Source organism: Hibiscus syriacus, unplaced genomic scaffold (genome assembly GCF_006381635.1).
Source record: "Hibiscus syriacus cultivar Baekdansim isolate YM2019G1 unplaced genomic scaffold, ASM638163v2 tig00111851_pilon, whole genome shotgun sequence".
NCBI lineage: Eukaryota > Viridiplantae > Streptophyta > Magnoliopsida > Malvales > Malvaceae > Hibiscus > Hibiscus syriacus.
Window position 1 is genome coordinate 396323 of NW_024063203.1, and position 20358 is coordinate 416680.

A 20358-nucleotide genomic window follows, 5' to 3' on the forward strand; every position below is an offset into this window, starting at 1 on the left:
AATTGGTAGAAGACCTAAATGTGTGGAATCTGTTTCCGTGGGACTTGTATTTATGGAAAGCTACATGAAATAAGTTATCGTCTGCCTTGGATGATTGAAAAAGTTTGCATGGCGATGGTTCCAAATACACTTTGACAGGCTTTATTTGGACCTTTAAGGTAAGAATTTTTATATAATGTTTCCAAAATTATAAGTAATTATTTAACAATTACTAATGTTTGTTATTATATTGTTTGTAGATTTGAATATTTGAGGTATTTCCCGCCATGAAGACATATGCAATAAAAACTTCAAATGATATTCCCAGGGCTATTTCCTGGAAGAGGAAACGGACCTTGCAATGGGAAGATTTACTACGGTATACGACAATAAATAATGTAAGTTAACATAAATACTACCATATGTTTATAAACAAGTTATTACTAGTACACATTTAACTTTGTTTGAGCTTTTATATTGTTAGGAGGCCAACACTCCATTACAGAGGCTGACACTCACAGAAGTTGAGCTTGTCACTGATTGGTGGCAAGCTAATAAGCGTTTTTTTGATGGCACGAATAGTCATAATCGCGTTGCGAATCTGGGAACTGATTTGAGATAATGGAGATCGCGTTGCGAATTAGCGATCGCATTGCGATTTTGTTGGTCATTTTGACAAATCCAGAAAAAGTTAGTTAAAATCGTATATTATATGAGATTTTTGGTCACTAAAGTTATTTTCTCTAAATATATTTGTCATCTTTGACGTTAGCATGTAGTTTCATTTCGTTGATGGGATATTTTAGTACATACGTTCGTCCACCAACGCCGCCACATGTAGAGCATTTAGGCCACTATGATCCTTACCCGAAGTAATTTTTTCACTCAAATCGCCTTTCACTTTTTGTCATAGTACTAAATTATAAATGTGGTTGTGGACATTGCCACATAATTTATTTCTTACAAATAATTATGATTTTATGTCACGATATAATTTGTTGCATCAAATGTTGGAAATAACATTGTGATATTTTGCATGTTACATTTTTTGTACTAGAACCAAGGCAAAATATTGGCGTTAGAGGGATTGATCGACATGAACTTTGGCATTTGATTTATGGAAGAAGAAGAAGATAAATTGATTTTTTTTGAATTTTCCCACTTCTCTTAATTAGTTAACGGAAACTAATAAGTGATACACTAAAATCAAACGAATCAATAATATAAGTAACGATCAAAATTAAACGAACCGAAAATAAAAAAAAAGCACAAGTATTTACCCTTATTTAAAAGGTGATTCGATTACGAGTTTAATAATAAATATATTATTTAAAAAAATAGAATAAATTATATAATTAAAATATCTTTATAAATATAAATTCCTTTATTAAGTATTAAATTAAATAAGGATATATTATTATATATTAATAATTTTGATCTTTAAAATTTTATAATTTATTAATTTAGTTTAAATCTAAAATCATTCAATAAATTTAATCTTTCTCAACAAAAACTAAAGGAGCCAAACCAATCGATTTTTTCTATTATGATAAGAGAAGCTTTTTAATTTTTGTTGTTGACTATAGTTATTTAATTTATAAACCGATTAATTCAGATAAGATATTGTAAATATTTATGATGAGGGTAATCTTATTTTATTTCGTTAGAATAATTAATTAATATTATTTTACTTCTCAGGAACAAAACATACAAAGGATTAGGGATGATAACAGGTCGGGTTAGGGTCAGGTTTTTTGTCAACCCAACCCGACTCAAAAACATGCACCATTAATCCAAATTCGACCCAAAAAATTTTATATTCTATATCCTACCTAACATTTCCTGGAAAATATATTCTCCACCCGACTCTGGCCCGACCTAATGTTTAGAGTATAAATCTGACCCGACCCGATCCGTTTCGGAAGAAATTAAAGATTTACTTAAAAAATAATATTTTTTAATTCATTGTTATCCCTTGTGTCGGGTCAGGTCGAAGTTTTTTCACCATCCACCCGACCCAACTTCACCTTTAAAAAATCTGACCCGACCTAATTTGAACCCAAATTTTCTTTTAAGAAAATCAATTGATCGACTCGAAACCCGTCCGATACGGGTGAAATTATCATCCCTACAAAGGACTATTAGAAGCTATGAACCTTAAAAAATATTAAAAATAATAATATATGTTTACATAATGAGAAAGATAAATCAAGAACATTCATCTATCGACCCACAATCAATCGAAGGAACAATATTTTATGTACAAATGGGATGGACACATCATTTCTTTCATGGACTCAATATATTTAAAGAAACATTTTTGTATATACATTCGATTTATGATTTTGAGTTCGAGTCGAATTTAAAATTTTAGAATTTTTGAATCGAACCGAACTCTATTTCAAAGTTTTCAAGTTGAGTCAAACTCAATAATATTCAAACTCGACTCTATTCGTTTACTGTCCTAGTTCGGAAAGATCGTGCAACGGTAAACGGCAGACGGGGCACGTGGACTGTTTTCTTAGCCATACGTCGATGCAAGTAAGGTGAAAGTAATGACCGCACTTGGGCATCGTTCTTAGTACTTCTTTCTCCTCGTACTCGCCTAGGCAAATTGAGCATCTGTGCACGTCATCAAGATAACATGTTTTACTTATTTTTTTTAGAATATTTTAATTTAAATATAAGTTGATATTTATATTCAATTTTAAATCAAAATAAACTTATATACATTTACAAAATAAACTGTTCAAATCTAAATTACTTACAAAAACATGTGGTAAAACATAAATTATTTTAATTTCAGTATTTATAATTGGATAAATATCAGAGCCGAATCTGAATATATAATGTCAAAAATTATAAATTCCGAAATTTATAAAATGAAATAAAAGTTTTTAAAATATTTTTTATATTCAATTTATTTATGGAATAATCTAAACGTAATAACGTAAAGACATATCATAAACTGATATTTTTTGTCAAAATAGATACCTAAATTATTTTTAATCAAAATAGGTACTTAAAGTATTCAATTTTTTCATCTAAGTTCTAAAAAGTTGACATGTGATATTAATTAAAAAAATATTTTAGGTACTTAGATGGAAAAATTGAATAATTTGGTACCTATTTTGACCAAAAAATTAGGGGTGTTCAAACAATTAATTTAGTTAACCGAAAGAACCAAATTACCCAAATTTCATTAACCAAATTTTTTTACTTGACCGTTAACTGATCCAATTCAAAAACTTTAACCGAACCAAATTAAGTTCGGTTAATTAATAGGTTAACCGAATAAAGCAAAATTTATAAATAATATATAGTATATTATGTATTTAATATTTTTGATTTATTCGGTTAATTTGGTCAATTAATTTGATTAAAACAGAAGTTTAAACACCCTTACATTTAAATAATATATATAATATATTAAATATTTAATTAATGAAATCGAAGTTTAAAAAACTATTAATCGTTAACTGACCGAATCCAAAATTAATCGACCGATTACCGACCGAAATTTCGGTTCGGTTGGTTAATTTGGTTTTAGCCGAATTATGATCACCTACAAAAAATATTTTAGGCACTATGATCAAAAAGATAAGTTTAGATACTTATTTTAATAAAAAAAAATACTTTTAAGTACTTAAATGAAAAATCAAAAATTACTTTAAGTACTTAAAAGACGTTATTTGTTGTGATATAAACGTAAATAGAATGCAGTTTTCCGGTGATAAAATAAAATGAAAGGGATGAGCCTTAACTTACTGTGCATCGTCCATGGGACTGAAAGCCTCGCGAGTGAACTTCACGGTGGGTATTGCAGCAACAACAGCCGGTTCAAGTCCTCTCATTTGTGGCTCCGGCTGTTACCAAACAACACACATTAAAAATCCCTAAGCTCAAATTGGAAATACCAAGATCATATATTCATCAAATCGATTAAAAACATCTCATTATATAATAAGAGATTAGCATAAGATTTTACGTTACGAGTTGTCCAGAATTTTAAGATTTCATATTAAAAATTTTATACCCAAAATTTAGAATTTTAAGTTCAGCGATGTGATCGTTTTCAACACGGATTAAGGGTCACTAATGTCCTTGTATTAAACCTAATTCATCATTTTTGTCTTTTATCTTATTTTTAATTAATTTAGCTCTCGAAGATTAATGGTGACTAATATAACCATTAATCTTCTGCATTTTTTAACACCAGTGATTTTTAAATCAACCAAATATTATTGATGTGACTTGACAATAACATAACATTTATGAAAGAAATAAATAATAAAATATTTATTAAACACAACGGTTAAAAAAAATCCAAAAGATTGACATAATCTCTTAATTTCACTGAAATAAATAATAAAATTTTGAGAATTTGTTCCGATCATTATGTTTAATAAATATTTTAACCTAATCTCTCAATCCACAAATGCAAAAGACTCACCAGTTATATTAGACAAAAATAGTAAACGGATTTCGAGAGCTAAGATAACATCGTAGATAACTTCAAATACTAAATTGATGCAAAAAACGATATATACAAAAATGAAAAATTGAATTTACTACATGAACAATAGTGACCGGTAAGCCTTTCAATTCATCTCTGTATGCAACGAGTCCGAGAGATACGAATTTGCAAAAAATTGAAATAATGAAACGAAACCTGTTCAAGATCAATACTGGACTGAGCTGGAACATGAGATGTCTGGTTCGAGACGCCCTAATCCGCCGGCAAATCATCCTCGTACAAACAAACACGATGAAAGTGGCGCTCATTCCGAAACCAATCACGGTTGTGATCAGGTTCGTGCCCGAACCACTTAACATCTTCTTTAATTCCCTGTTTTCGAATCTGTCAGGAATACCCAAATCAGGATTTTCCGAGAAAAACATGTTTGTAGGAAAATAAAAACTGGGGGGAAAGGGGTCAGTTTTGGATGGTGAAGACGGGGTTCAACACAAGAAGACAATTCGGTTTCGTTCTTGTCGTTTAATCGTTGAATCACATTAAAAAAATACCCAGTTTCGTGATAAAAACTTTCTTAAAAATTTCAGCGTTCGATTATTGCTTAAAAACATCGAATTTTTTGTTACTTAATTCGGATTGATTAGAATAAACATCGGTTTTTTTAGCAGCTGTGGTAGAATCTTCTGTCGATTTCATAGGAAGGGAATCCCATGATATGTGGCATTTAGTGTTTGCTGCTTTTGGATAAGGCCTACTCCAAGGTAACGGTTTTTCTAGCTGCATGACTTAACCAGTAATATATTTAGGATAATTCTGAATTTCACCCCTCTAGTTTACAAAATTTAAAAGTACATATATTTTTTCTTTTTTTTTAAAAAAAAGAAGATATTGTTAAAAACTCCTAGTCTTATAAAGAGAAAAAGTACTCACAAAAACTATATTACTTGCTACAATAATTCAATATAGCAGTCTTAACAATCTTAGAACAAATCGAGTTAAAATATATAGCTAAACCAGACCGAACTGTCTAACTAACTAATTTATGAGTCACCTTATTACAATCACAATTAACATAATTGACACTAAACCTAGTAACAATAGAAAGCGATGTTGGATATATGAACTGCAAAACTACACCGTTAGCACTGACTGGAAATATAAACAGTAATTAAAAGGAACATATTTGTAAATCGTGTAGTGGTATAACCACTGCCTTAGAAACGAATTCGCCCCGATGTGTGTAATCGCTGCAGTAGGTGGACCGTCCCCCGAGGTTAACACGGTCCCTCCGAATTTCGTACACCCGAAATCGGAGTGGACTGCCGGTGGTATTGCTCTTCTTATCGGAAAGCACGGAAAAAATAATTGCAGAAAACACTTTGAGATTAAATCAAATAACTCCTGTAACTCCTGATATTAACAGCTTGTCCCCTCTGTACAAAGCTGAAAATTAGTCCAGATACATCTTAACGTTTTTTGATTTAATTTAGGAAAAGATGTTTAATTTCTGATAACTCTCATAAACCAGTTGTTATCATTTGACTTTAAACAGTCCTCAACAACCTATAAATATAAGTTGAAATCTTCAACATTTTTCCATTTGTTTCTTTCAAAGAAAATTCCTCAAGAATTTTCTCTAAAAAAAGTATCCGCGGATTCGACACGTATTACCACCACGACCCGAGTCATGACGGACGGCGGCGGCGGTGCGCAAGAGTCCCCCTTGTTCTCTTTAACTCAATAAGGAAGTGAGAATTCCAAACCATAAATACTCATTCCCAATAGTATTTTCAATACTATATGAGATTGAGCATTACTAACACTCCACTCCTTTCCTCTCCCAAATGGACTCGTAAAGTGGAAATGTCGGCTGTCGTACGTTGAAGTTTGTTAACCACAAGCTATATATCATATTCAAGCAACAAGTACGTCCTTCCGTACTCCCTAGGCCTGTAAACGAACCGAACGCACACGAACGAAGGTATGTTCATGTTCGTTCATTTAATAAATAAACGAACATAAACGAACACGAACATAAACGAACAAATTTTTTTTGTTCATGTTCGTTTATTAAGGAATATAACTTGTTCATGTTCGTTCATTTAATAAATAAACGAACATAAACGAACACGAACATAAACGAACACGAACATAAATGAACACGAACATAAACGAACATAAACATTGGAGGCCCTACCTTCCATTGTTCTTTCATGAAAAATAGTCGACAATGCAAATCAACCAAATCTACAGTGATAAATAGCGTAAGAGCTTATTAGCAGTGATGAAATGTTTGAAGATATCAAATAATTCGATCGATCTTTTAAATATATTAAATGATTCACACGACTTTAATTTAACGTTATAACATTTATCTTAGTGTTCCATGATTATATATGAACAATCATTTTCCGCTATTACACTCTTTTTCAGAAATTACATAGAAACCTTTGTTTTGTTTTCTGGCAAATTCTATATATTTTTATTTTTACTGATACTCATATACTTCCGATTTTTACATTTATCTTCCCATCTATTTATAGAAAGAAGTATTATGTTTTCTTGAGTTTTAGATGTGAAGATACCTACAATAACTTTACATATTAACTATTAAGTCAAATAAAACAGAGAAAGAGATGAAAACATACCTGTAAAACTTCATATTGCACTATAATATAACTTGTTTTGAATCTTTCAGAGATCGTCTCCACTCTTCAGTGAACAATAAGGTTTGGGAAAAAAGGGAGAAAATGAATATAAGTGCGAGGTGCCTCACATGTTAACATATTGGATTTAATCTCCAAATAAAATTGGGTTAATTATGGAGTTAGTCATCAGAATATCAGATTAATATTTTTAAGATACTTACAAATTGGTAACCAAAATTGATTTAAGAAGATTGTGTTAAACATAAATGAATGAACATAAACGAACATAACCAAACGAACATAACCGAACGTTCACGAACGTAAATGAACGAACGAGACCTATGTTCATGTTTGTTCATTTAATTAAACGAACAAAAAATCTTGCTCATGTTCGTTCATTTAATAAATAAACGCACATAAACGAACTTCCCGCCGCACGGTTCATGAACGGTTCGTTGAACGTTCAGTTCATTTACAGGCCTAGTACTCCCTGACCAAATGTCAACCAACAATAATCGCATAGGTTTCAGCTAGACCAGCCTCCGCACAAGTTGGTGATGACGAAACAAGACCACCTAAAACCTGACCCTCTGATTCCCGGGCTATAACCTCAATTGCTGCCGTGCAACTTTTCGAAAAAAAAATTAGAACTTCATCCAATTGGTTACCATTGTTAAATTTCACCATGAAATCTCTTAATTGAAAGAAGTTGAGTTCATCATAAAAAGAAAAAGAAAAAAGTTGAGTAATTATATAGGAGGAATAACATATCAATAATTAAAATGTTTAACATTTCAAAAGAAGAAAACTAAGTTGAAAAGCATCCTAATAATAAATATTTATATTACTTCAATCAAATTAATCGATCAAAGATAGAGATAATAACGAATCGAGTTAAGTTGAGACTTTAACCAATTCAATCCGAAAATATACCCCTTATTTGAACCCAACCTAATTTGAAAAGCATATTTCGTCCACTCAAAATTGACTCAATCTAAAAATTTAGGGTAAAAATCTACATCCGACCCAACTTAACATAAAAATATATATGATATTATTTTTATTTGATAAAATAGAAAATTAATTGAAAAAAAATATAAAAATAATATAATAACAATTATTCTTAAATTTAAAAAGAAAAGCATACTATTTTCGGACTCAACCTGACTTTATCCTTTAAAAAATTAAACTTGCCTCGTTTCGAACAAAATTTTAAAAGGAAAACAGGTTGAGATGAATTATCGAACAAAATTTCAAAAGAGAACAGGTCGAGTTAAAATTCATCGATTTCGGAATAAATTGTTAGTCAAAGATAATAACCCTAAAATAAGTTAGGAATCAATGTGCAAGAGATTATTACACATTTAGGATACAAACAATTTTCGATTCATGATAAAACAGCAAACATTATATATGGAAAGAAAAAACAACCTATGTCGGACAAATTCCCATATTCAGCGTAATGAACAATGTTTGTCGCATCAAACTCTATTCCACCAGAACAGAAACAGAGAACAAAAAACAAGCAGAATCTGTCGTGTTTAGTTACTATAATATTGCTACAAACTGTTAAAACCGGACCTAAAGGAACAACATTGAATAAAGAGGCTCGAACGGACCGACCCTCCGTCGGCCCGGAAAGAAAGGGCCGATCTCATAGTTATGGCTTAGCACCATCTTTTTCTTCAATGCTTTCGACCGGAGCGGTGGTTTCACTTGTTTTGCTGGAGCCCCCTGTTATGGTTTTCCCCATGAACTTTCCTGCTTTGCTCAGTCCACTGCCAACAGCTCCAAAGCCACTCCCGATAATCCCAACTCCGGCGCCAACACCAGTTCCGATACCAGTACCCACCGTTCCAACACCGGATCCAACCAGTGAAACCGCTCCATCAAGTGCATCCATCGTGCTGCCAATAACTCCGGCTTCTTTCAACCTCTTTCTTTCTTCTAGGATCCTTTTTTCTTCTTCCAATGCAGCCAACTGTTCGTCCTTGCTGAATAAATGGTATAAAAGCTGAAAGTATAATAAAGTTGAGACTATTAATCCGGAAAAACACAAGCATATCAGTTACAAGTATGTTTCAGGTCCAAATACGAGTCCGACACAGATATTTCAAGGGGGAAAAATCGAAGCAAGATGGGTAACAAAAATGTCTACCTTAATGGTACAACTTCCCCTGTCCTTGTTATCTTTTACTTTAAGTGTATCAAGTGAGGACAGAAGGCTCAGATTAATCTCCTTTGGTGTCTCTGGTTCCAGTTCGATCAAACGGAACTTTGCAATTCCCAATCTCTTATCTTGCCCGATGTCCTGGTCGAAAATCTGTTGGAAGCCACAGCGAATATTGCATAAACCAACTGTAACAGGTATGTAAATCTATGTTACTTATACTTGAGTATGAGTTTCAAAAACGGGTATACATCCGACACGATTTTGCTCAACTTTTTCTAAGTTGTTCCAAATACGGATCGGACACAAGGGATTTAGAAGGAATATATGATAGCTTAAACAAAAAAGAGGACTAGAGAAACTGGTTCTGAACCTCTACAGTGAGTGCCTGTGTCTCTCTATCTTCCACAATCAACTCAAATGTTTCATTCCAAACAGGATGCAGGTTGTTCTCGATGACTTTCGTTTTAACCTTGAAGAGAGGTCGAATGTGCACAATGACATAAGGATCAGATTTTCCGACCATTTCCATGTTCTTTAAATCATTAGCTTTGACTACTGTAACCGTCAGCTTTCCCTCCGGTTTAAGCTCCAGTTCACTGCATAACAAAAAGAAGTGATTCATGCAACATTCCGAGAAATTTCGGAAGGTCAAACCAAATCATTTTCTCTTTTTGCAGTTTACCATTCCAAATGGAGGAGAACCGAAGTTTCGGATTTACCTTGTATCAACTGGTATACCACCAATTGGAACAACAATTCTGTGTGGCCACTGAAGCATGTCTGTGACAATTGAATCCACAGTATCCTACAGAATACGATAAAATTGGAACGATCTACCATCTTAATTAGGGATATCCATAAACAATAAATCACTCAAAAAATGTGGACATAAACCAATAAACTTACATCAATCATATCTGAAAGTCCGGGAACCGCTGTTAAGCTTCCACCAACAGCCTTCAGAGTGTAATCAATTCTAGGCTTTGGCTGATTGAATTTAGAAAAGAATCAGTGATTTCAAAACAACTAGAAAAGGGTATATTCATTCATGACTAAACAGCTTACTACTTCAGGTTCTTCGAATTTAGATTAAAGCCACTTATAAATAGCATGCCATGGCAAAAGTTGAAAGAATATATATATACACGTGAGAAAGCAGAACGACATTAAACAATCTATATAAAACCCCATTGCATTTGCAGCAATTTCTAAATTACTCAACAGATACCTCAGCAAGGAGAGCAACGACTACGGCAGAAATACAAGGTATCTCTTCAGCAAGTTGGAAGATGACACGAACAACGGTGAAAACTTGAAGATTTTTCAACTGCATCATGAAGCAACACATTGATAGTAAACCAAAAATCTCATCTTGTAAGAATCGAATCTCACGAGAAAAGCAATATGGTATTGTACAGTGTTGAAACATGATTACAATTGCGTTTAATATAGATGATTGAAAGGTTGCTGATGCACAAACCTGAATTGGAATTGAAGCAACAAGTGCAGCTTCAACAGCTAAAATTATACTTGGATCACCGCCCCACCGAAGATCAATATCCATCGTGATTTGGCCTTTCTTAAGGCTCTGAACACGAATACCTGCATTGCACAAGTGATCATACTGGTAATGCCTAAAAGGAGAACCTTTTGAGGATATTTTTAGGACTATTTAAGCCTGAGAAAACTGCTAGCGAAAAGAAGTCCAGAAAAATTGTAATGAGATCTCCTTGCTAAAATATACAGGTCACAATCCTCATCAAGTCATACCTTCGATCTTGGGAGCCACAGTACCAAGAGACAATTTACTGAACTTCAGTGAAGTAATACCAGGAGGCCGGTATTCTTCCAAGAGTGGTTCAACAGACTCTTTGATCACTGCCGATGCTGCCTGAAAGTATCACATTAGACAAACTTTGGTTCAAAATTACATATAAAAGAGCTGCAATTATTTTCACTACACAGAAGCATGAACACAGCAGAATAAGCTGCCTAAAAAGAATCTATTCTAGTGGAAAACCTCAGTTACACAAAAGCCTCACTGCTAAGTTTCTTAACCTCTTACTAGCATAATCTCTCTTGGCCACAGATATAAGTATAAAAAGAATAAGTAGCTTACCTCCGCAACAAAAGGCCATAATTTGCTCAATTGCTTGTTCAACCATTTCACCTGAAAAGGCCAACCATAGTATAACTGTAAGCAACAATACTGCATAAAGTCTTAATCGCAACATGAAAGTACATGTATTCTATACCTACAGCAAGTAGAAGATGCATATTTTAGGTAATAAATGTAATTGTTAAATATGATTGAAAATAAATCCAACTCTCTCAAACACAGAGGGTATTGCTCTTCAAGGAAAATGAAATCATTGTCTAATTGTAGATATCGACTCGAAATTGGAATGGATTCTTTTTTTTCTTTTCTTTTTTCAGGTATAAGGTATACAATAGAAAGACGTCCTTAGAACTTGGCAATATCAGACATGACATGAAAAACAAACATGAAAGAAACACATAAACACTTAATATGCTCTTACTTCTCTTATTCTTGAAATACTCATTCCAACACCCATTTCAAGTACATATCAGGGATATGATCCTCTAAAGACTCTAAATATGTAAAAAGCTTGGAAAAAGTTTGAATATGCTCATGCGTGACACTCATATTCTAATCCAAGTAACATAGGAATGCATGACAAAAATACTTGAAAATCTCAAAATTTATATATTAAGAATTATTAACGTATCAAAATTTATATGAAAACAAAATACATTAAACATTACCACAACACAGAAAAAATTCATAAAAACGAAATGTATACACAAATTGTCGAGCCATATTCAAAACTTTCACTGAAGAAAGAATTTTCACTTTTACAAGTGAATCAAGAGAAATTTGGTTTTCTTCAGGTTGAATCACAGTAGCCTAAAAGAAGATTTCCAAGAATCGTAATTAACTTGACACCGTTAAACCAACCTGTTCATAAACAGGAAAAGATATCCACTCAGGATAGTTATCACCACAAATTTTCTTCAAATCATCTCTAGTGAGAGCCCCAAGAACTTTTATATCGGCTGCCTGTCAAAGAAGACAAATGTTAAGATTAATAAGCACACAAAGAGATTCATTCATCTAAAATGTATAAGATGACGAAGTCATAAGATCAGATTTTCCTAGTGAAAATGCCGAAAAGATGAACCAAAAGCAACCCAAGCACCGTCCAGTAACCATGACTGTGTTCTAGAGGGTCAGGTGATGATCTACCGGCTCCTACCCCCAGAGGTCAACTCATCTAGTACATTGAAGACCATAGGAAACTCCTCCACTAGGAGGGATCACCCCATACCTCTGATTAGTGACCACCAACTCTCAACAAGAGAGAGACACATGATGCTCAGCAAGTCTCACAGACGACTATAAATTGTTCATTTTGGCCAACCAAAAGTATACACTCTCTCCTCACCTTATGCTATTCATTTCCTTTCCTTTCTCGCACTACCCTCGTTGGCTTGAGCATTGAGGCACATACCAGAAAACTACTCAGGTGCTATCTAACCTTCTTCTCCTCCTCTACAGGAATTCTAACCACTTTCATCACCTCGACTCCAATCGATCAACACACCACAAATTGCTCAGCTAATTTCTTATAACCGCCCCACTGAATAAAACCAGACTTGATGAGGATGGTAAGTAGTAGATGAAAAAAAATCCTTCTATTCGATTCCATCAAAGATACCCAAAATTTAACTTCAAAAAAATTAACTCATCTACTGATAAAAAAAACAAAGCGAGGTTGGTTGATTAATACAAGTAATATTCCAATGAATTTACTCACTCAACAACGAGTTCAGAATTCTCTTTAATTCATTTCATAAATCAGTGGAACTAGCAAAGTTTAAGGAATTGTGATCAAATAATCGAGGAAATCTAAGCAGATTTGAAACTTAAAAAAAGAAAAATGGTGAAATAAGGATACCTTTGCGATTCTCTTACTGCTTCGGTGCCTCATCATACGACGCCAACCGGCCATCAATGAAATCCCGAAAACCATCCCCATAAAAATCCCAGAAGTCAACCCCATTTTCCTGGAATCCAAACAGAAATATCTTGCACAAAAGGGGGGAAAAGAAATGAATCCAAAGAAGTATGGATAGATAAAAACTAGTGGGATGAATGCATTAAAAAGATTAAAAAGAAAGAAAGAGTTGCAGCGAATCAAACATTGGGATCTTAAACAGAATTTACGTTTGAAACAATTTAGTTTCTCTGTCTTTTTCTTCTGCTCTTTCAATCCAAGTTATCTCAATGATTTAAGCTCCGAAACGAAACTACTCTACAAAGAGAGCTGGAAATGGCAGCTGAAATTGCAGAGAAAACACTGGAAAAAGACGCATTCAAGTACTGGGAAAAAAAGCAGAGTAAAGCTAAATAAAGCAGGATTGAGGATTGAAGGAGGACAAGACGAGAGAGATATTCTTCTTTGCTTTAAAATCCTCGGAATTCTTTTTTCTCTTTTATAATTAGGTAAAAAATACATAAGAGATCTCTATATTTAAAAAAAAATTTAATATAATTAATATGATATTTGTATTATTTTTTCTTAACGTTAATGTGATTTTTTAATTCAAAAAATAAAATTAATATGGCTTTCTAACTCATAAAATAAATCTAATATGATTATTTGATTAATATTTTTCGTCGTTTACCACTATAGTACTGATGTGACAGTTCACAATCATAACATGACAGTCTACAATGCTAATATGACAGTTTAGGGTGACAAATTAACATGACAGATGACAAGACAAATTGACTAAATTGATAAATCAAACATAGTAGATGGACTATCAATCAACATCGTAGACCGTCATGTCAGCATCATAAACTGATATGTCAGTATTATAACAGTCAACGATAAAAAAATATTGATCAAAAGACCAAATTAAATTTGGTTCCTAAGTTAAAGGATTATATTGAAAGAGAAAATAATAAGAATGCCATATTGATTTCTTTTAAAAGTATAAAGACTCTTGATACCTTGTTGCATTTTAATTACACCCCTCTGGCTCTTGGTTTGTTAAAGTAATGGATCATTAAATTATGATGAAAGGATCATTTTTGCTATTGAATTTATAAAATGTACAAAATAATCATTAAATTTATCATATTGTTACAAAATAATTATTATAATATCATAATAATTTTAAAAAATATAATAATTTTTTTATTTTTTATAATATTTAGATAAAATTTAATGATCATTTTATAACAGTTTTGATAAATTTAATGATTTCATTGTAATTTTTTAAAATTAAATCAGTAAAATGATAAACAAGTATAATTTGGTGACTTTTAATGTACTTTAACCTTTTTAATTAAACATGTCGGCATTGTTTCAATTGGAGATAAATAAAGATTTGTTTCGTAAATTACGTGGCGTGAGTTCCACAAAAGGTGATTTTGTACTAATATACGTTACATCATGTATTTGTTAGAGCATTCAAAAAATAAGGTTAAATATATATTTTGGTACTTAAACTTTGCTTCAAGGTTTAATTTATTACATAAACTTCTTTTTTTGTTCAATTACATGCCTGAACTTAGCTTTTCTGTATAAATTGGTACTTGACCTTGATTCTATAATTCAAATTTAATTTATGTTAGAACTTTGGCTCAATTTATGATTGAGAATTAATTTATTTTATGTTAAAATTGGATTGTAGTTTTATCACTGTTTAAAAAAATTAATGTTGATTTTATATTAATGTTACAAATATTAAAATGTATATAATAATATTATAATTTAAAAATATTTAAAAAATTATAATTAATATTATAAACATAAAAAAATTATAATCATATCAATATCATAAACAAAAACTTTATGTATTTAATTATAATATACATTTAGCTATTTGGTGTCCTTAATTTTAAAGGAACATTAATGATAAATTTATTTTTATGATCTAATTTTAGAGGAAACCGAATGATTCTAGGTTAGACTTATTGAATTGGATATTTTTTCCTCGATGAGACAAACATCATATTTGCATTAAAGAGATAAAAATGAGTAATTTGAAAATTTTGAGATCTAACAGTCGACGACGATGATGATTAATGTCGGTCGATAGTGATCGACAATGATGGTGGTGACTGATGGCTGCAACAAAAGATTTTAGTCGGATCTAAGAGTCAAATTGATATTTTATCTAAAATTTAGAAATCTATGATTTCATCAACTCAAATAAGTATTCTATCTAAAGTTAAGAGGTCAAACTAAAAATTAATCTCTTTTAACTAAAGTGTCATGATATCAAACTAATTGAAGTTAATCGATCAATGAGCAAAATGTAAAATTAATAACTTAAGTGATTAAAATTTAATAAATTGATATATAAATAATAAAAATAAATTGATAATATAAATAATAAAAACCTAACTTTTTTAAATTCGATGAGCAAAAATATATAAATATGTTAAATATTTCAATTTTCTATTTTATTTGTTGAAGTGCATAGCTCGTTAAAGTGCATTAAATGATAATTTTAGTCATTAGATCTGTAAAATTTATAAACCGATTGTTAAATTTAAAGAATTACTATGAAATAATTATTATAATAATTATAAATATTTGATAGATTTAATAACTATTTTGTAGCATTATAATAAAGTTTAAATATATTTTGTTATAATTTGATAATTTTTTTGATTAGTTCATAATAAATTGAAAATTTAGTGACTATATTATAAATTTTGAAAATAAATGGTTAAAATGATTAATTGAGTATAATTTAGTGACTTTCAATGCCATTTAATCTTTTTAATTACATCTGTCGGTATTTTAACATATTAAACCAATCAAATCATTTTTTTGGGTTAATTGTAGGTTCGGTCGGTTAACGATTAATTATTTTTTCAAAGTTAAATTATTGGTTAATTCGGTTAGAAATCAGTTAATGAACATAATTATTCGTATTTTTTAAAAAATATTTAATATTTAATTTATATTATTTATATATTAATAGCTTTAGGAGTGTTTAAATTTGGGTTTTAACCGAATTAACCAAATTAGCTGAAAATATTTAGTATTTAATATATAATATATTATTTAAAATTCGGTTAACCGACCGATTAACCAAACTTTGTTCAGTTTGGTTAATTATTTTTGAAAAAATTTCGGTTCGATTAACGGTTAAAACAAAAAAGATTTAGGTTGATGAATTGTTGAAAGTTCGATTCGGTCGGTTCGGTTGAACACCCCTAATCAACTAGGGGTGTGAGTGTTTAATGTCAAGGTGTAAAAAATTATCTATGAACATATACTGCATTGTACTTACCCAACTTAATAGAAAACATTTAAATTAATATTTGAATATAATTTATAATATAAATTTATTTAAATAAATCATTTATCTCAAATATCAATTTAAAATTAAAAAAATTATACCAATTTAGGCCAAAACAATCTTAAATTTTCAGTTAAGTTTATTAAATCCCCTAAATAAAACAACCAACACCTATTTATAATATTCGAATCTGAATCAAATAATTTTATAATATCAAAATCTAGATTAAAACGTTCTATACTAACTTTTACCATATCTAAATTTGAATTAAACAAATTTTATAATATTTAAATTTAGATTAGACGGTCAATTAAGTAAATGAAAAATATTTCATTTAGTTTGTAGTTCCCCCCCCCATTAAATTAAAATACATTTTGTAACCTCAAAAAATGCTTAAGCCAAAAGGAGAAAAAGGGGTAAACTATGCAAATAGTCCCCTATATTTTTGGTTTAATCGGTTTTGATCACTAATTTAAAAATTAAGAGGGAATGTTCCCTAATGTCATCAATCTGTTTGATTTTCTAGTATTATTGATCCATTCAATTTTAGTCCCTCAGCCATTAACTCTCGTTCGATTTTAGTCCCTCGTCCATGTTAGGAAATTAAACAAAAGTGACTTAAACAAAAGGGGTAACGAAAATTAATAGCTGAGGGACTAAAATCAAATGGATAGATAATATTAGGGACCATTCCTCCTTAATTTTTAAATTGGCTCTAAACATAGGGTACTATCCACATAGTTTACCCAAAAAAAGAAAAGAAAAATGGCAACAGAGCCTAAGCCTATTTATGGTCATTTGTTTGCTAATTACTTGCTAAATTCACCTTCTCTTTCGCGCCTATTTCGCGCCCTTTTCACAACTCTCTCCCTTTATATCTTATTCTTCGATTGTCTGTTCCTCATTTCTAGAAAAAATTGTTGTTTCTGCATTTTTTTTCTTTTTGTTTCACAATGGTATTCATTTTCTCGAATTATTTACTGGATACATTCAACGGCAAACTTCAAATTTGGACCGAACCGATCCTTCTGCGGTAAGTCCATCAGTTTCTCCATTCCAGCTAATATATATATATATATATATATTGTTCAAATCGATGACCGTTAAACTGTGATTTCTGCATTTTTTGCAATTATTTATATTTAAATTAGTTTGGATCGATATTTTTCTTGTTTGTTCATATCCGTCGTTGTTAATTTCAACGGTAATTGATCAATTCGCCAATGTGAGAATGAGATCATTTTTTCTTATACAATTTCGGGAGATATTTATATTTTTTAATATTTACGTGCTTCATGAGGTGGATCTGCTACTTGTTATATCTAACTATTGATTCAAATTTGATTGACTCGCTTGTGTCTGTGCGAATTCGAGTCAGTTGGATTCAGCGGGGAAACTGTGTTAAGTTTTAGTTGGTATGGAAATAGATTAATGTTCTATATTTATTCTATTCAGTATTAAATATTTCTGTTTGGTTTAGACGAGCTTCATAATTCTTCTTTTTGTACTAAAAGAGCGTTCAGAATTGACTGGAGTGGCAGTTCTCACTCTGATTCATCTGTTTATTGTGCAGGTAAAATTAATTGTAAATAATTCAAATGAATCTCTTTTAGGACTTAAAAGTAGTATTACAATGGAAGAAGAGGATAAAAAGAAGTTTGGTGAAACTTCGGTACGGTCAGATAAGATAGGAGGATCCCATCAGGAGAATGTTAATTATACAATTGGCGAAGAAGATGTCTTTAGAAATGATAATGTAGTTTCACAGGGGTTTCATTCTGCACCCATGATTGGGGATCATGACAAACGGGACCCTGTATTTTTGGAAAATCAAGCGATAGCTGCTGGGGAGTCTCATTGTGAACAGACAGATTCGAACCAATTTGCAGATTTAGACTATGACAGATGCTCATCTGACCAGTTCGATGAATACTCTCAACATCTAACAATAATCTATGGAATGGATCATGATTCTTTACCAACACCGTTTCATGATCGTTCTAATTCAAGCCCTGGACCTGCAAGACAAACAGATTTTTCCATTAAGCAGTCAAGTTCAGCAACTTGCCTTGATTACGTCTTTTATGCGGATTCTGGATGCTCACCCAATGATTCACCAAGAAAGCCGAAGCCAAAAGCTGCTATGCCAAATGTGTCTCCTGAGCTTTTGCATTTAGTGGATTCTGCCATTATGGGCAAACCTGAAAGCTTGAACAAGCTGAAGAACATTGTAGCTGGGGCCGAGACTTTTGGAATTGAGGAAGATATAGATAGCATTCCTTTTTTGGTTGTTGATTCACTTATTGCCACAATGGGTGGAGTTGAAAGTTTTGAAGAGGATGATGACAGCAATCCTCCTAGTGTGATGCTAAATTCTAGGGCTGCAATAGTGGCAGGCGAGCTAATTCCTTGGCTTCCTTGGCAAGGAGATAGTGATATTTTCATGTCTTCCAGAACACGGATGGTTAGAGGCTTGCTTGTTATATTGCGGGCTTGCACAAGAAATAGGGCTATGTGCTCTATGGCTGGTTTTTACAAGTGCTTTTGAGGTCAGCTGAGAATATTTTTGCTCAGGATGTTGACTTAAAATTGCATATAAATGGAATGAGTCCTTATGCTATTGCATCCAACATTTAGCGGGGCATTCACTTAGTGTTATTGATTTGCATAGATGGTTGCAGGTCATTACAAGAACACTAACTACCATTTGGGCACCTCGCTTAATGCTTGCATTAGAGAAGGCAGTGAGTGGGAGAGAATCTAGGGGCCCAGCGTGCACCTTTGAATTTGACGGTGAAAGCTCCGGTTTGCTTGGTCCTGGGGAAAGTCGTTGGCCATTTACTAATGGATTTGCCTTTGCAACTTGGATCTACATTGAATGCTTTGCAGATACATTAAACACAGCAACTGCTGCCGCTGCAGCCAAGTCAGGAAAATCATCGGCTATGTCTTCTTCTGCTGCTGCTGCAAGTGAGCTTGCTGGTCAAGGCACAGCGCACATGCCTTGTTTATTTAGTTTCTTATCTGCTGATAATAAGGGAATAGAGGCATATTTTCATGCACAATTTTTAGTGGTTGAAAGTGGCAGCGTAAAAGGAAAGAAAGTTTCTTTACATTTTACGCATGTATTCAAACCTCAATGTTGGTATTTTATTGGATTGGAACATGCATGCAGGCAGGGACTTATTGGGAAAGCAGACAGTGAATTGAGATTATATATTGATGGATCTTTGTATGAAAGTTATCCTTATGAATTACCTCGCATTTCCAGGCCGCTAGCTTTTAGTTGCATTGGTACAAGCCCCCCTCCTTCAATGGCTGGCTTACAGCACCGTCGTCGTCAATGCCCTTTATTTGCTGAAATGGGCCCAATATACATTTTTAAGGAACCCATTGGACCAGAAAGAATGGCACGTATAGCTTCCAGGGGAGGAGATAAGCTGCCTTCTTTCGGTAATGGTGCAGGAGTTCCTTGGTTAGCCACAAATGATAATGTTCAGAGAATGGCATGGGAAAGTTGTTTATTAGATGCAGAAATTGGAGATTGCCTTCACCTACTCTACCACCCCTGTCTTCTTACTGGACGGTTCTGTGCAGATGCTTCTCCATCTGGCGCAGCAGGTGAGTCGATTCATATTTAATTTCAGTAAGTTTTTAGCACTTGAATCTTGTTGCATGTAAAGCTCTCCCTTTATGTACTTGTTTCTTATCGTATGATCTTTTTTTCTCTA

General features: G+C 32.3%; 1 protein-coding gene and 2 pseudogenes across 1 annotated transcript; 1 reads left to right on the forward strand and 2 right to left on the reverse strand.

Moving 5' to 3' along the window:
• Positions 1-2420: 2420 nt before the first annotated feature.
• Positions 2421-4985, reverse strand: LOC120172473 (annotated as a pseudogene).
• A 3555-nt stretch (positions 4986-8540) lies between these two features.
• On the reverse strand, positions 8541-13781 carry LOC120172469 (synaptotagmin-4-like). The gene is made up of 12 exons (XM_039179922.1): positions 13527-13781; positions 13258-13366; positions 12258-12359; positions 11397-11447; positions 11048-11168; positions 10758-10879; positions 10506-10604; positions 10184-10264; positions 9997-10082; positions 9648-9873; positions 9263-9427; positions 8541-9118 (listed from the first exon to the last, which is right to left on the reverse strand). Exons 2-12 carry the CDS (start codon positions 13360-13362, stop codon positions 8765-8767), a joined length of 1512 nt encoding a protein of 503 aa, XP_039035853.1. The 5' UTR covers positions 13363-13366; positions 13527-13781; the 3' UTR covers positions 8541-8764.
• Positions 13782-17554: 3773 nt separating this feature from the next.
• The window catches only part of LOC120172540, a 28564-nt pseudogene continuing 25760 nt past the window's right edge, over positions 17555-20358 (forward strand).

Bases quoted from the DNA above. Each gene is read 5' to 3' on its own strand.
- LOC120172469 (XM_039179922.1), bottom strand. From the start codon at position 13,362: ATGGGGTTGACTTCTGGGATTTTTATGGGGATGGTTTTCGGGATTTCA. The intron at 11,448-12,257 runs GTTGGTTTAACG...TGGCCTTTTCAG, and splicing joins CTTTTCCTGTTTATGAACAG to GTGAAATGGTTGAACAAGCA. The intron at 9,874-9,996 runs GTAAATCCGAAA...TTTGTTATGCAG, and splicing joins GGTATACCAGTTGATACAAG to TGAACTGGAGCTTAAACCGG.